Raw genomic sequence first — 15,000 nt, 5'->3', positions numbered from 1 at the left:
TACGTCAATTTTAAAGAATTGGGAAGATTATTTTAATATAGAATAAAATTCACGTTTGAATAATGACAAATTTTACACTTACTAAATTCTATAACCCTAAAGGGTTGTGTTTTTTTTAATAAGCATATTTGTGACCCTCCGTCTCAAAACGGTATTATGTCGGGGTGATTCAGACCTCAGAAAGTGATTTAGAGATAGAATGAAGAGAAATTGGACCATAGAAGTTTTTGCAAAGCAAAAAATAGTATTTATACTCCAGCATGACGTAGAGAAATTAAACCCAAGTTTGATATTTGTGGCTATGAATTCAATTTCCCTAACCGATTGCATCCCGACATAATACCGCTTCGACACGGCGGGTCACATTTGTGAAACATTAGTTTGTCTTTTCAAAAGCGTTTAGTTATTTCTTGATCTGATCTATGTTCCGTTGCCAAATAAATTACCTACCATTGTCTTTAAATATTACATTCGGCATTTTAACAGTCCACGCTGGCTTTCCAGCATTCATCGTTGGCTTGTTTATGCTCTGAGCACAACCCTCCCTCCGGCAAACCATCAGGGGGAAGAGTTGGAGGAGATGCAACGACCAAGCGACGGTTTGCCAGTAGCCCTACAAGCCATGAACCACGTTACACCTTTGGATGTCTTCAAATTTTCCGTCGTCTTCGAGGTGATCACCGTCCTCGTCGCCATGGCGGGATACGGCGAGACTCTCCGAACTACCCGTCTGAGATTTCGTCCACATCAGCCCACACCATGCGGGACTTTCACGTTTACCAGCTTCAGGGACGGAACAGGCGTTCAGCACAATCTGACGAAGTCCCTACTACGATCTCTTCAGTAACCGCCGTTAGTGCCAATACTGCAACAACGAGAACGGCTGCCGTGGGCACAACCGCTTCCGCTATTACAAATCTCAAACCAAATACTTTCTCCGTTGAAAGTCAAACTAGAGAAACGGGCAGAATACAAGGAGGGTGTATCAGTCGGGTCAAGCAATCTAGCACGAATGTTAGTTTTTGTAGCAAAAGCAATAAAGGTGTCAACAGCAATAGAGACAATGGTCAAGGGTTTGGAAAAGTCAGAATTTCAGAGGATTACCTTGAAGAGCATAATAGCCAACACCACGATGATAATAATGATCACGGACATATTGAAAGATGCTCGAGCCACAAGCGTCCGGTTCCCCCTAAATTAATAAATACAAGGCTCAGTAAACAGGGAGTATGTGAGTCAGGAATGGAGAAAGAATTTGATACTCCTGATCACCCAGTTCCAGTCCACGTCAATACGTCCGTTATCCATCGCAATGATTGCTGTAAGTATCTTCAGTATTCGTAAAAAAAATACGGAATACTAATTGAATAATGGATTCTGCCATTGAATGAAATCGAATTTTTAGTCAATAGCTAAGAAGAGAGCGTGAATTAACAATGTGAATAGGCAATATTGTACACCAGAGAGAGAGAGAGAGAGAGAGAGAGAGAGAGAGAGAGAGAGAGAGAGAGAGAGAGAGACGCTCTCCAAAAAGACGTTCCCTCAAAAAAAAAAAAAAAAGTTAAGTTGCCATTTTCTCAGCCTTCGTTTGCGTCAAACTATTATAAAAGGGGACATCCATTTAGAATTGAAGAAACGAACTTGACCACGGACATATTTTATGTTTGACGACGCACCACGACAGAACACGGGTGTGGTATTCTTTTACGGTCCGTTAAGACGTCATATTCACACTGTGTCTCTATCCTAACTTATTCGAATATAGCGAGTAAAGGTAGCTGTAGAAAGAGGGGGAAAGGGGGGGGGGTAAATTTGATATCTCCACCTCCTGTTACTATATTATTCGCAAGTAAATGGATTGGTTCGACCTTTTTTTGTTTATCTTTTTATTCTACGAATCAATATGGCCGTTTGATAACGATCTGCTATTTGACAGGCGTTCGTGGGAATATGCGGAAATACAATATTATCACGATCGTTGGATCAAATGATAGAAAAAATTAATAAACCTATTAATTCCATGAAGTCAAGTGTTAAAAGAATTACTTTGGCTTTCTTGTATGAATGCGTCAATGGTGTAAAGGTGTGTCATCAAAGTTTTATAGGCTTGACTAAAAAAAGATTTCCTTTTTCAACATTATCATTATCGTCATCATCATCATCTGAATCACCATTATCGTCGTTGTCGTCTGTATCATATCATCATCAACATGTGTTTAATCATCGTCTGAATCATCATCTTCGACATATCAACACTATCTATTACATCCTACGGCAACAAGACTGGTTTTACTGTTATCTTTTTTATCCACAGGTGGTGACTTAAAACCCGAGGTTGAGAACGCCATAAAAGCTGCTTGGGAACCTATCGTAGGAAATGACTTTCTGGTTGTGGTGAGTTTTCACATCTGTCCGTGTTTCACTGCAGTACATACTTGTTTTTATTCTCTAAACGTCTCTTGTGTTCATCTTTGTTTGAGGGAGGATGTTGTGTGTTTAAAGTTTCGGAATGCTGTTTTTTGCTATATCTATTTATCTTCAATTTCCTCATTGCTTTAATATATCAGAAAAGATGCCAAATTGTCCGAGAAAAAGGTAAATGTAAATACAAGTGAGAATAAATCTTACTTTTTTTTTAACCCGCTGCAATGAGTAGCGCCTTGATTTAATATCCACCTCCTTTTACCAGTGTACAGGTGTAAATTTGCATAGTTTGTGAATTCTTTCTAATTTATCCATTACATAGTTGAAATCAATCAATTGATTTGACAAAATTTAGGCCAAAATATGATAACATGTACGATATTAGTTCCAATTATTCATCCACGATCGAGTTTTTTTATTTATTTCGGGTCTACTTCGAAAAAAAGACAAGAGATAAACCGAGAGTTAGCCGCGGTACAGAGCGAAACGAGAGGCTCAAACCCGGATCCCATGTATTTTAGTACAATCTTTGCCTTACCCACTTGGCCCTCCTTGCCCCTCAATTTAAACCCGATTGTGGTTTGTGAATAAAGAACCTTATCCAAGGACTCAATTTTGCGCCGCACGGAGCGGGACTTGAACTGGGGACCTATCGGTCCGAAGCCGAGTGTCATACCCACCAGATCACAAAGCCGTTTCTAAATTCACATCATTGTCCTTTATTTCCAATCAAAATACTGATTTTGACTCATTTTTTCACTAACCGTGTTTTGATTCGTTTACAAAAACGAATGTAATGAAACGCGGCCACGATCGACCGACTAGCTATGCAATTTCTCTAGAGAGGTTTTCATCCTTGTAAATAGCTCACTAACCTTCGTTCAACATGGCAGAACGGAAGTTGAAAATTAGGAAGGAGAGAGAGAGAGAGAGAGAGAGAGAGAGAGAGAGAGAGAGAGAGAGAGAGAGAGAGAGAGAGAGAGAGAAATGTCTTTATAAATATTTCAGTGATCCTTCTTATGAAGACCGTAATGATCAATCACAGGTGAGTCGTTTTTTATCAAATAAATTATCCACGGCCAAGCGCAAGACGTTACTTGCTCCGGAAGTCGAATTGTAAATATTTAGATTGAGAATAAATCAAGCGATATTTTCGTCCTGCTTTTGATTTATTATCTAAGGTGTTTGTTCTTTAATTTGTGTTGTTGCTTTCATTTTTTTTTTTTTTTCATTTTTGTTGTTGTTGTTTAATTGCTGTTAGCAAAGGTAAGAAAAAGTTAACAAGAATGTAAACAGATTGTGGATGATAAAGTTAATGAGAGTCTCTAATCAAATTGTCATCTTGAGCCTTCAGTAGTTTTCTCCGGTTTCTGTAGCGTGAAATGGACAGAAAGGGTTCTGTGAGCTAGTTTGTATCAAGAGTATCTGATTACGTTCAACTGGATCTGGCTTTTTTTTTTTTAAACGTGAGCTTTTAAATAGCGCAAAATCCACTAAACGTGCTCAAAGCGCTTTACAAGGAGTCCCCGACCACAGCAACACGTAACATGCCTAACGAGACATGACGCCTGTTAAGCGATATTACATTCTTTTTCCGGACAGAGACAACGCTGTTAACGGCCAGATACTTATTTTGCACCTGAGTACGGTGAGAGAATGTGAGTAAAGAGCCTTTTCTTAGGGCTTAACTATGCGCCGAGCGAGGCTCGAACTCAGGACCTTCCGATCCGAAAGCGATTGTCTTACCACTAGACCACATAGCCGCATTATAATAGTATGTCCTTGCTTTCCAGCTCTGCCGGTACCGGACAACGCCATTTGTTGATGCTATGCGTTTAGGTAAAATACTCACAGCTTCCGTCGGCCGAATATATGTTATCAGCACACAAAACTACGTGTAACCTTTAACGTTTATAGTCTGAATGATATAGTTTAGTGACTGCTAGTCTATAAACAATGACAAAAAGAATCAATTTCGTTCCTTATATGCTTTCAATTTGGTCCTAAAGACTGTCACTTCAAAATATATACTGCAGATCGATTCAAATGACCTCCAGCTTTGCTAAAAAGTCTAAAGCATCAGATATCTTAGAAATGTCGGGCTCTTAGTGACCCGTCGGCTCAAATTTTGATAGGTATAATATCGGGCTGATTTAGAGGCTAAAAAGACTGATTTATTGTCCAAAAGTATGAGTTTTAGGCTAAGTTTGATAATTCAAGATTCGAGATTCAAAGGATTAATGTTAGGCAATTGCCAATTTTTAAAAAAAATACATTAATATAGAATTTCCAATAAACAAATCAACAAAACGGGTAAAATCGATAATAAACCAAAGCAAAACAAAAATAAAAATAGATAAGTAAATATATAAGTAAATGGGTAAATACATAGATAAATTAATAAATAACACTCACTGGACTATGTGGGCATCATATAACCAAAGCAATTTTTTTTTTAATGAAACAACAACAAAAATAGTAATAATCAATCACAATTAAGTACGTAAATAGGTGCCTGGCAATTATAAGAACCAACATTTTATATAGTATACCAATAAACCATCAATTATGACCAATCAAGGAGAATGAATATAATTCTTTTTATAATGACAAAAATAAAAATGTCGCATTTCTTGCCCATTTTAACTCAAAAATCCCTTCTTTTTTTTATTGTGGCATCTGGTTTATTCCAACACAATACTATTTGGAAACGATTGGTCACACTTGGAAAAATGAGAGTCATAGAAATATATATGATGTAAACCTTTTAGGCAAAAAGAATTTTTTTTCAATGAAAAAAAAAAGCAACAGAAAAGTCCTTTGTCATTGTACAGCAGTGGTGAATACGGGGCGGGTGCCAGGAGCAGTAAGGCATTACGTTTCTCAAATATTTAACCAGGCTTTGTAGTGGGTGGGATTCCGACGTTCTGGATTGAGTTTTAGGTACTGGATGGAGGAAACTGATGACATCAAAAAGAAAAGAGGCGTACTGATCGATCTAACCATTATGACTGGAGATGGTTTCTCTCTCTCTCTCTCTCTCTCTCTCTCTCTCTCTCTCTCTCTCTCTCTTCTCTCTCTCTCTCTCTCTCTCTCTCTCTCTCGTATTTTTTTTTTTGGGTAACCCTCTTTGACAAATTAATCTGTTCACTCCTATTTATCTATTGTTTAGATGTACATACGCCGCGTTTCACCTTTATATATAGTGTAAAATAAAATAAAAAATAACACACACACACACGTGTATGTGTGTGTGTGTTATTTTTTTTATTTTACACTATACTGCCAATATGCCTTGTTCTAAAGCAAGTGTGGTCCTGCTGTTAATTTCAAGATGTTCTATAAAAAAATTTTTTTTTTTAAATTCCCAACACAGGTGGCCCAACTGTCCAAATTCAAGGAGGGCGGTGGACTTGGCATCAGTCTGGAAGGAACAGTGGACGTAGAGGAGGGAGTGGAGATGCGCCCCCACCACTACATTAGATCTATACTGCCTGATGGCCCAGTAGGCATGAACGGATGCCTTAAGAGTAGTGATGAGTTGTTGGAGGTGAGCATGTTACAAATAAATGGTAGTACATCTGTCAGGGATGCTCTTTTTCCACTATTATTAGTTATTTGTGTTGCTTGTAGAAACGTTCAATTTAATGGATGAATTTGGAATTCTCATTCGTGGAATAATTATTTTTAATATTAATTTGGAATTATTAAGTTTTAGGTAATTATTTTTTACAATTATTATTATTTTTATTGTATTACTATTGTTAAGCAGGTTCTAATGAAGGTTTGTTACAACATTTACAATAAAATTGGTTTTGAAAATTTAAAAAATTAGATACTCAAAATACTTTTCTTTTTTTTTTTTCCGTTTTACTTTTTTAAACTTTGAATGGGAATTAAGAAATTTCATTTTTATAAATTTTTACCAACAGGTGAACAACCAAAGACTTTTAGGATTGAATCATGTGAATGTGGTGGACATTCTGAAAGACCTTCCCCAACATGTACGTCTTGTATGTGCACGTAGGAAGAACCCTCTGCCTGATTCCTTTGAACCTCCAGATGTAGCACTTGCTGAGGCACCGTTCACGTAAGTAGAAATAGTTGAAATATTAACAGAGGGGAAAAGAACGGAGAGAAAATTGAATTAGAAGGGGCATTAAAGAAAAAAAAGTAGTAAGTCACCAAGGAGTCATGATCTTGATGTGGTCCAGCCCCTTTAGATTGTAAGAAACACTTGTTTGAGGCGTTTTCTTCTCTGACGCCCTTAACCTTTTTTCTTTTTGTTTGGGGGGGGGGGGTTTCATAGTCAGAATTGACTGAATTTTGATTTCCATTTGAACTTATTAAAGGGAATTATTAGCATTACAATCAATGTCTAGGTTACTAAGCGATGCTAGCTATCCAAATAGACATGATTTTTTAGTTAGGTAGTCAACTAAATTGACGTCCTTGTTATTATTTTTTTGTTTCACTCAGAGCTACTAATGACCTGGCAGAGCCTCAGACAGAACGGTTGGTGAAAGCCAAGTCTGAAGTTGCTCTCCATACCGCCTCTGGAGACCCTGGGGTGTCAGGAGGCCTCAATAAAAGCAAGTCAAGATCCCTGGACCCTTTGTCATGCCTTGCAATGTGGAACCCCAATCCGGTAGTGATTGAGTTGGAGAAGGGAGAAAAGGGGCTAGGATTCTCCATCTTGGACTACCAGGTAAGTGCAGAGAATAGAAAGAAATAAAGGGTAGAGTAATGCGTCAGAAGAAAACAAAATAATACGTAGATGAATGAATCAATATTGCAATGAAGGGAAGTTAACCCGAGACTTTTGCCAAAATAGATATTGTGTTGAGTGAGAGAATTTGTGTATTTGAGTAAACATATCAATGATCATAGAAAATTTATGAGAAAAAAATAGTATTCCATTTACTCGAAAAATAGTGGTTTTGATGTTACGTTGTACTACAAACCTTCAAAAGACATCCAGAGAGAGGGAGGGACAAACTGAAAGAGAAAGAGAAAGAAAAGAGAGATTGATGATATTGATTCGATTTGGCCCAATTGTATTGTCAGTAATTTTTTGTCAATTTTCAATCATCTTTATCCTTACATATTCATCACATCCAATTGTATGTCAAATTCATCCATCATTATCCTCACTGATGATAAAAGTGTTCACAGGAAATCTAGATGACATAATTTGTCTTTATCAGTAAAATTCAGCATCTTTACTTGATTTTTAAATTTTGGTTTAAATTTTTTTTTAGGACCCTGTTAACCCAAGTGAGACTGTGATAGTTATTCGTAGCCTTGTGCCTGGTGGTGTCGCCCAAACTGACGGGCGACTCGTACCAGGTGACCGACTCATCTTTGTCAATGATGTCAGTGTCGAACACGCCACCCTTGAAGAGGCGGTCCAAGCCTTGAAAGGAGCAGGAAGGGGCGTGGTCAGGATTGGAGTGGCTAAGCCTCTGCCACTAAACAACGGCATTGGGCATGAAGACCTGGTTGGCAGCAACATGGCATCTGAATTATCCGAGGTGAGTGGATAGAGCATTAAAAGGAGAAGTAAAGATGATAATACATGTAATTATTGGTGCCAGAACCTTATCTAATCATTTCTTTATAATCTTTTCAAAATGTATATATCAATGTCTGAAAGACTGTATGTTTGTTTGTTTGTTTGTATTTGTTTAAATATATCAATGATTATACGAAATTTATACCAAAAAAATATTCTTTTTCCTCAAAAATAGTGGATTTGAAGTTATCTTGTGCTGCAGACCTTCAAAAGACATCCAGTTTACAAACCTTTTATAAAATATCTAATATTATGTTTTCTGGCCTTTTTTTTCCGGGAAGAAAATGAATAGGGGTGGGGATTGTCATTTTTTTTTTTTCAGTATTATCTTGTTTCTTTAAATTTGCTTGATTAGATTTGAGATAGAAGCTTTACAATAATGTTTGATTATAACAGCAGTAACATATCTATGACGAGGTCTCGCCGCGGGTGCTTTATTTACAGCAGTAAGCCAGATCATGACATTAAAAAGTTTTGTTTTGTTTTTGTTTTTATTGGGATTTTTTTTTTTTTGTTTTGTTTTGTATTTTTTTCTGTACAGTGAGATTTTATCCATTGGTGGAAATGGGGGGGGGGGGTTAGAGTAGGAAGAAGTCTTATAATAAAATCAGGAATCTTTTCATTTTTTTATTATTTTTTTTAGAGTAATTTTTGTATTATGCTTTTATTATACAATGTCATTTTTTTTCCCTCGAAATTCTTATATTTTGTTTATTGTAAAAACTCTAGGGTTGAAGGGTTGTATTTCTTCTCCAAACGGATTTTTTTTTTCATTTTCTATAGCATTTGGTTTTGAATGAGGCAAAATTTACCGATTAATTTTTTAATTCTTTTTTTTTTCTTTGTCATTTGCATGATATCATTTTTAATTTATAAAAATTTGATGAGGCGGATTTTTTTCCCAACTTTTTAAATTTATTTTGTTTTGTTTGAATTTTCTTTTCTAAAATTGTTTTTCTTTCAGTTTTTAAGATTGTTTTTCTTATCTTTTTTTTTTTGTTTTGTGTGTGTGTGTTTTGTTTTGTTTTGTGAGAATTTATGGCAATGTTTGTATTGTGGCTGTTGAAGTTTTCGTTGTCATCATTGGTGTTTGTTGTTGTTGTGGATGTCATCTCTGTTGTTGTCACTATTGTGATGCTAGCTGGTTGATACTGTACAAATATATTTATTTATTGTACCTAATGGAAAATTTGCCAATATTACCATTTTTTTTTTATTGCGCATGCTGCTAGCTATTATCGTTGTAAATTTGCATTAAGCAGTGATGTGGTTTGTTAAAAGATATATAATTATATATTTTGGATACATTAATACAACATATTAATATTATTATATCAATGTATCGTTTATTAAATTTTATTTTCAAATCGATACGGGCTTCTTTTATAAAAGTATTATTTTTGTTATAATTATGAATTATTATTATTATATTATTATTATTATTATTATTATTATTATTATTATTATTATTATTATTATTATTATTATTATTATTATTATTAATGTATTTATTTGTTTTCCTATGCTTCACCAAAGCGAACTTCCAATTTAAAAAACTCAATTCCCTCTCCACCAACAAAGCATCAACTCATCACACTGTAATTATGATCAATAATATTATAATGTATAATCACAATATAATAAACCCTTTCGGCATTCCTTGTTGCAATTACTATTATTGTTACTTTCGTATCTAAAACATCCAATGTCAGCCATTTCTATGGCCCACTACTTTTTCCCATTTCCACTACCCCCGCCCCAACCTTCCACCTCTCAATGAACAAAATTAAAAACCAAAAAAAAAATCAATCCGCCCACCTTTTTTTCCACATGCAGCAACCTCTATTCCACCAAACTACCGCTACGCCTTATTTGGAAACGCACTTACCATATCATCCCACAAATGCCCAGACCGAATCATCTTCTCCCCCGCCTCCACCACAACCCTCCTCCATGCCACCTGACTTGATTATTGCTACTGAGCAATCCCTTGAACAGCAGCAGCAGCCATTCCCGTCCGTACCCCCTCTACAGCTTGATACAAGCTCTGCCAATCTTGACGAGTCATTAGATCGAAAATCTCTAGGATCTGATCTTGCAGCTCCTCAATCTCTAGAACACTCTTTTGCCCAGTCAGATACATCATCAATTAGTGAAGGCGACCGCCATAACAAAAGCCTTGGAAGAAAGGACAGTTTCTACGAGAGTGATGAAGATCAGAGAACGCCTCGGAAAGCCCCAAGAAAAGGCGGCGCTGGTGTTACAACTGTTGGCAGTGGTGAGACAGTGACTCCTCCAGCCTATGAATCAGCTGTTGTGGCGAGTTCCACAAGCACAGTATCTGCTGCCATCCCCTCCTCTACTTCATTACTCTCATACACGACTGATTCTATGGCAAGTGCTGAACAGCAACAGATACACCAGGAAAATATGTCCACATTCACATCGATAACTGCATCCGCTTCATCTTTTGATCATCACCAACAGCAGCAGCAATCATCACCTTCTCACTCATCCACTACCCCTTTGGTTGTGACCACTAGCTCTTTGCCTCTCCCTTCTTACTATGAAGCAATTAACTCATCCTCATCACCTCCTTCGTCGTTATCACCTTCATCACCCATCAAAGTGACAAATGATATATCCCATGATGCTGCCAATTCAACGACGACCAAGACCGTCTCCCCAGTTGCAGCTGCCAGAAGTGGTGCCAAGCCCATAGAAAGCATTAGTCCAAAATTAAGCCCCTCCCAAAAAGCACCTATGGCCAAACTGGATTCCACCGATTCTGATTCTGACCAGGTAAAGCAACACAATCAACATCAACAAAAAGCAATAGTTTGCTCTTTGCCCAGTTATTCAAACTACATAATGGTGCTCCATTTGGTTTGGAATACTGGGATATTAAGAGCTGCATATAAGTAGCGCTATGATACAATTCCTTTCCTATTTTCTTTTTTTTTTATATTTTAAGTTTGCCTCTGTTTTGTTAAGAAGGGTAGATATAATGTGAAAAGGATAAAGGAGGGAGGGGGGGGGGGGGGACTTCCTTTGTATTAATTTCGGGATTTCTTTCCTTGCATAAAGGATTCTGTGCCATAGGAGTTTAAAACTTTCATTTTTTCAATTCAACACAACTCACTATGTTTTTTCGTATGGCATTTCTGTATCTTTTTTGCTTTGTATTAAAACTCTGAGAAAATGCATCTATCTGTAAAATAATATTTAACACTGTATGTGGATTTTAGTTTGTGTTTTAAGCCTTTTCTCTCAGATTCTCTATATTATGTCAAAGGAAATTTATTAGGATTTCTTTTTGAAGTGGATCTGTTCTTTTGTAAATGCACGCTCTCGTCTAAGCTATACCATTAGATATTTCCTCTGTCTGCTCTTCTGTGTGCTTTGCATTCTATCGTGGCTACCTCTGTATGAATAGAATGATTTTATTTTAGCATCGCAGATTTCTTTAAATCTCTTAATATCTTTAAAGTAATCAATTATATGCGTGCAATTAAATGTTGTTATAAACATTATATGGTCAGCACAAGTGTTTAAATTAAGTCTTGAAAAACGTGTGATTTTTCTCCAAGACTGAAAATTTTCACAATGATATCAGACTTATCCAAAAAAAAAAAAATAGTTAAATTTGGTTTTTGAGATTCAAATGATAAAGTAAGTAATTATAAGCACTGTATAACTGCATACTAGACATAGATTAAACACATTTACAATACGCGTGAGTTTGTTCAATAAGAGTTGATAAATCACTGTCAAAATAGTGGTTAGCTCTGATTAAAAATAGTGCATACGTTTTTCTTAACAATCTTACAAAAGTCCAAATTTTTATAAAGTATAATCACCATTCAGGCGATATAGTAAGCTTGATTTTGATTTGCCATTGGAAGAGGGCAAAGTGGTAAAAATGTATGCAAATACCGTTTCTTGACTTTGTTTCTCTTGGTTTCTCCTGCTAATACATTTCATGACACTATGGTTCACCCATGTAATTCTTGGCTGTGGTATTGACATTCCTCTCACCGACTTATTCACACCAAATTGGGTCCATGTTATTATATTACGCAAACATTTTGCACTATAAAATTTGTGTGTTGTATGATGTGATGCGATTTGTGAATTAGATATAGATATATTTGGAGCACTTTAAAAAAAAGATATTTTCATTTAAAAGTCTCTTTAAACTCTTATTTTAACCCCGTTCATCGTCTTTTTCGTCGCTGTCTCTATTGCTGTTGCTATCATTGTCCTTGTATTTGCTGTGGTTGTTGCTGCTGATTTATTTATTTCTTGTTGCTACCGTGTCTATCAAGAAATTACATTTTGCTGCTTATTGTGTCTATATCGCTCACCATCTATCACATGATGGCGGAGCGCCCGTGTGTATATTTGTTACTGCTATTGCTGTTGTCATCATCTTTGTTTACCTTTAGTCAAACCCCCAACCACCAACCTCGCATTCTTTTGTTGTTGTTTTCTTTCCCCTCGTCCTGCCATCTTCCTAACACATGTCCTTCTTACCTTTAACGGTTATTGTGACTGTATTTCTCATAAGTATTCTTTAGTCATGATATTGAAACACCATTAACTGGATCCCCTTTCAAACAATGACATCATCACCACACTTTTTTTGTCCTTTTGATGATTTTTAACATACCAGCACAAAAATATAATTGTGAATTAGCTAGTGAATTTTCTCCTAATCCAAAATATTTACTTCTATGCTTGTAGTCTGTTAGTTTTAGCACACAAAGTCTAACATGTGTGTTTTGTTTTTTTTTAATTACTTTTTTTTCTATGCTGTGTCCATAACAAATGTTCACCCACCAACTTCTAGAAGAAAACCACATCCCCCTCCCCTTCTTTGCCATCTGAGCGGAAGGGCCGCCCGCCCCCGGTTCCCCCAAAACCTATGAATCTTCGCACCAGCCTACTGAAGAATAACGCACAGGAAAAGGTAACCGCTGCCTGTACTTGACCCGCTTTTTCACAAATACTTGATTAAGTCCCTTGATTCACCACTTTTCCTTTTTAAAACACAATTAGGAATCCATATATGAAATTGGATAATTGAATTATTAATAAAAAGAAAGATATAAGATGACCTTTTATTCGTGTTGTAGTTTAACTTTAGCTGCTTAATGGTAAATGTGACAATGTTGTTAGATGGGGTAAAAACAAGGTTCTAATTTAACCCGAATTGCGGTGCAAACTGTGAGAGAAAAGCTTAAAAATATTATATATTATATATATATATATATATATATATATATATATATATATATATATATATATATATATATATATATATATATATATATATATATATATATATATATTTAGAATAAAATTCACTGACTTGTTAAGACCTAGTATTTCTCCATCGGAGATGCAACAACTGAATCTGATAAGTATTATTCTTTGACATAGTTTGAATTAAGGAAGAACTCCGCTATTTATTATTCCTCTACATCTGTGCACTGCAGCGATACATGTACTATGTAAGCCACTCTAAATTCAATTTCTTTTTGTTTGGAATATCTTTTGAGTTACTTTTGGTTTGAAGATTTATTTGAAATCCACATTGTTATTGATTTATAATTTATTAGGTAAATAAATACTAAGTTACCTGAAGCTGGGGACCGGGAAAGGAGTAGACAAATGAAAATATCACTTCCAAAACAAAACAATATAAACCAAAAAATAAATATATACATTTCAGGTAACGTTTCGGCCTCAGGAGAATTCTTGATTTTGAGTTCAAAACGTGTATGATACATATTAATACGCTGTTCTCTTTTATTTTTTAATTATTATTTAAAGCTGATATCTTCATGTTTGTTCAATTCTTTAACCAGTTAACTGCCGAAATCTGGAAAAACTCCTGTTTTCTAAAATTTGGCCTGATAACCTGTCCTTGAAATTTCGATCGATTTAAATGATCCTCATCTTGGCAACAACTCTCAAACCTGGGACTTCGCGAAGTTGAAATCGATCGACATTTGAAGGACGAGTTTTCGGGCCAAATTTTAAGGCAGTTAACTGGTTAATATATTATTTGAGTCCTTATTTTCACTTTCACCCTTTTGTTTCTTTTGGTTCCCTCTAAGAATTTATTATAAGTTACACTTTCAACTTTGAACACCGTTTCGTTATCACTCCATCTGCACGAAGCTTGCTTGTGTATTATTAGACATAATTTATTGTTAAACAATCCCTTCCCACTGCTTGCAGCCCCGCATTCACCACCACCACCACCCACTGACAACCTAATTCTTCCTTTGTGAATGTAGAGATATATCATTAATTGCGTTTACAGATCTGCTTATTTGAAATTTCTTTTTAAACCGAGGTTATCATTGTGAAAAAATAATACTGGTCACTCAATCTACCATTGCAGACCTGCCAACTATTACGGAAAATTTGTAGAATTACGAAATGTTTGCTCCAATTTCAGAACTTCATAAGCATCCTCTAAGTCATTAAAGCATGTTGAAGATGAAAGTTGATGACAGAATTCATAATTTTAAGGTGTTATTTAATTCGTGTGAGGGTAAATTCTTGATTTTAAAAGTCAACTATAGCGACTACAATTTTCATCTCCTAAAAATTACGAATTTTAAAAGTTTCAAGTAGGGAGTTCAACAAGAAGGAATTCTCGGCCCTTACACGATGCGAAATTTTCTCTTTTTCTTTTATTTTTTTATTTTTTTTTTCTTTTTTCTTGTTTTTTTTTTTTTTTTTTTTTTTTTTTTTTTTTTTTTTTTTTTTTTTTTTTTTTTTTGGCACGATTTATTGGACTTAAGTTGTACTTTGCTCTGCAGATGGAGCCTAAGATTCGTAGTTTTACGATTTAAAAAAAAAAAAAATATTTTTTTTATTTTTTTTTTTTTTGTAGAAGTAGGGATTTCCCCAGTACGTCGTGCGTGCCTCATCAAATATAAAGTTTTTATTTATTATTTATTTAACTCTAACTCAAAAGAAAA

The 15,000-nt window shown here is 35.5% G+C and overlaps 1 protein-coding gene across 12 annotated transcripts in view; it reads left to right on the top strand.

The window, feature by feature from the left end:
- The window catches only part of LOC144976807 (multiple PDZ domain protein-like), a 302,900-nt gene that overhangs the window by 196,862 nt on the left and 91,038 nt on the right, over nucleotides 1–15,000 (top strand). For 3 of the 12 annotated variants that reach the window (XM_078921296.1, XM_078921283.1, XM_078921330.1), the window contains exons 14-21: nucleotides 2,315–2,394; nucleotides 5,801–5,974; nucleotides 6,357–6,514; nucleotides 6,904–7,132; nucleotides 7,686–7,958; nucleotides 9,836–10,801; nucleotides 12,852–12,971; nucleotides 13,501–13,515. In XM_078921296.1, coding sequence (XP_078777422.1) covers nucleotides 2,315–2,394; nucleotides 5,801–5,974; nucleotides 6,357–6,514; nucleotides 6,904–7,132; nucleotides 7,686–7,958; nucleotides 9,836–10,801; nucleotides 12,852–12,971; nucleotides 13,501–13,515 — 2,015 coding nt within the window. The remainder of the gene's footprint in view (nucleotides 1–2,314; nucleotides 2,395–5,800; nucleotides 5,975–6,356; nucleotides 6,515–6,903; nucleotides 7,133–7,685; nucleotides 7,959–9,835; nucleotides 10,802–12,851; nucleotides 12,972–13,500; nucleotides 13,516–15,000) is intronic. The other 9 variants (XM_078921320.1, XM_078921304.1, XM_078921340.1 and 6 more) reach the window with 5 other exon arrangements.

The sequence above is a fragment of the Berghia stephanieae genome, chromosome 1 (assembly GCF_034508935.2).
Source record: "Berghia stephanieae isolate SIO BIC M18660-M18661 chromosome 1, UCSD_Bste_1.3, whole genome shotgun sequence".
NCBI classification, from domain to species: domain Eukaryota; kingdom Metazoa; phylum Mollusca; class Gastropoda; order Nudibranchia; family Aeolidiidae; genus Berghia; species Berghia stephanieae.
The sequence above is the reverse complement of the archived record's forward strand: the minus strand, read 5'-3'. Positions and strand labels throughout refer to the sequence as shown.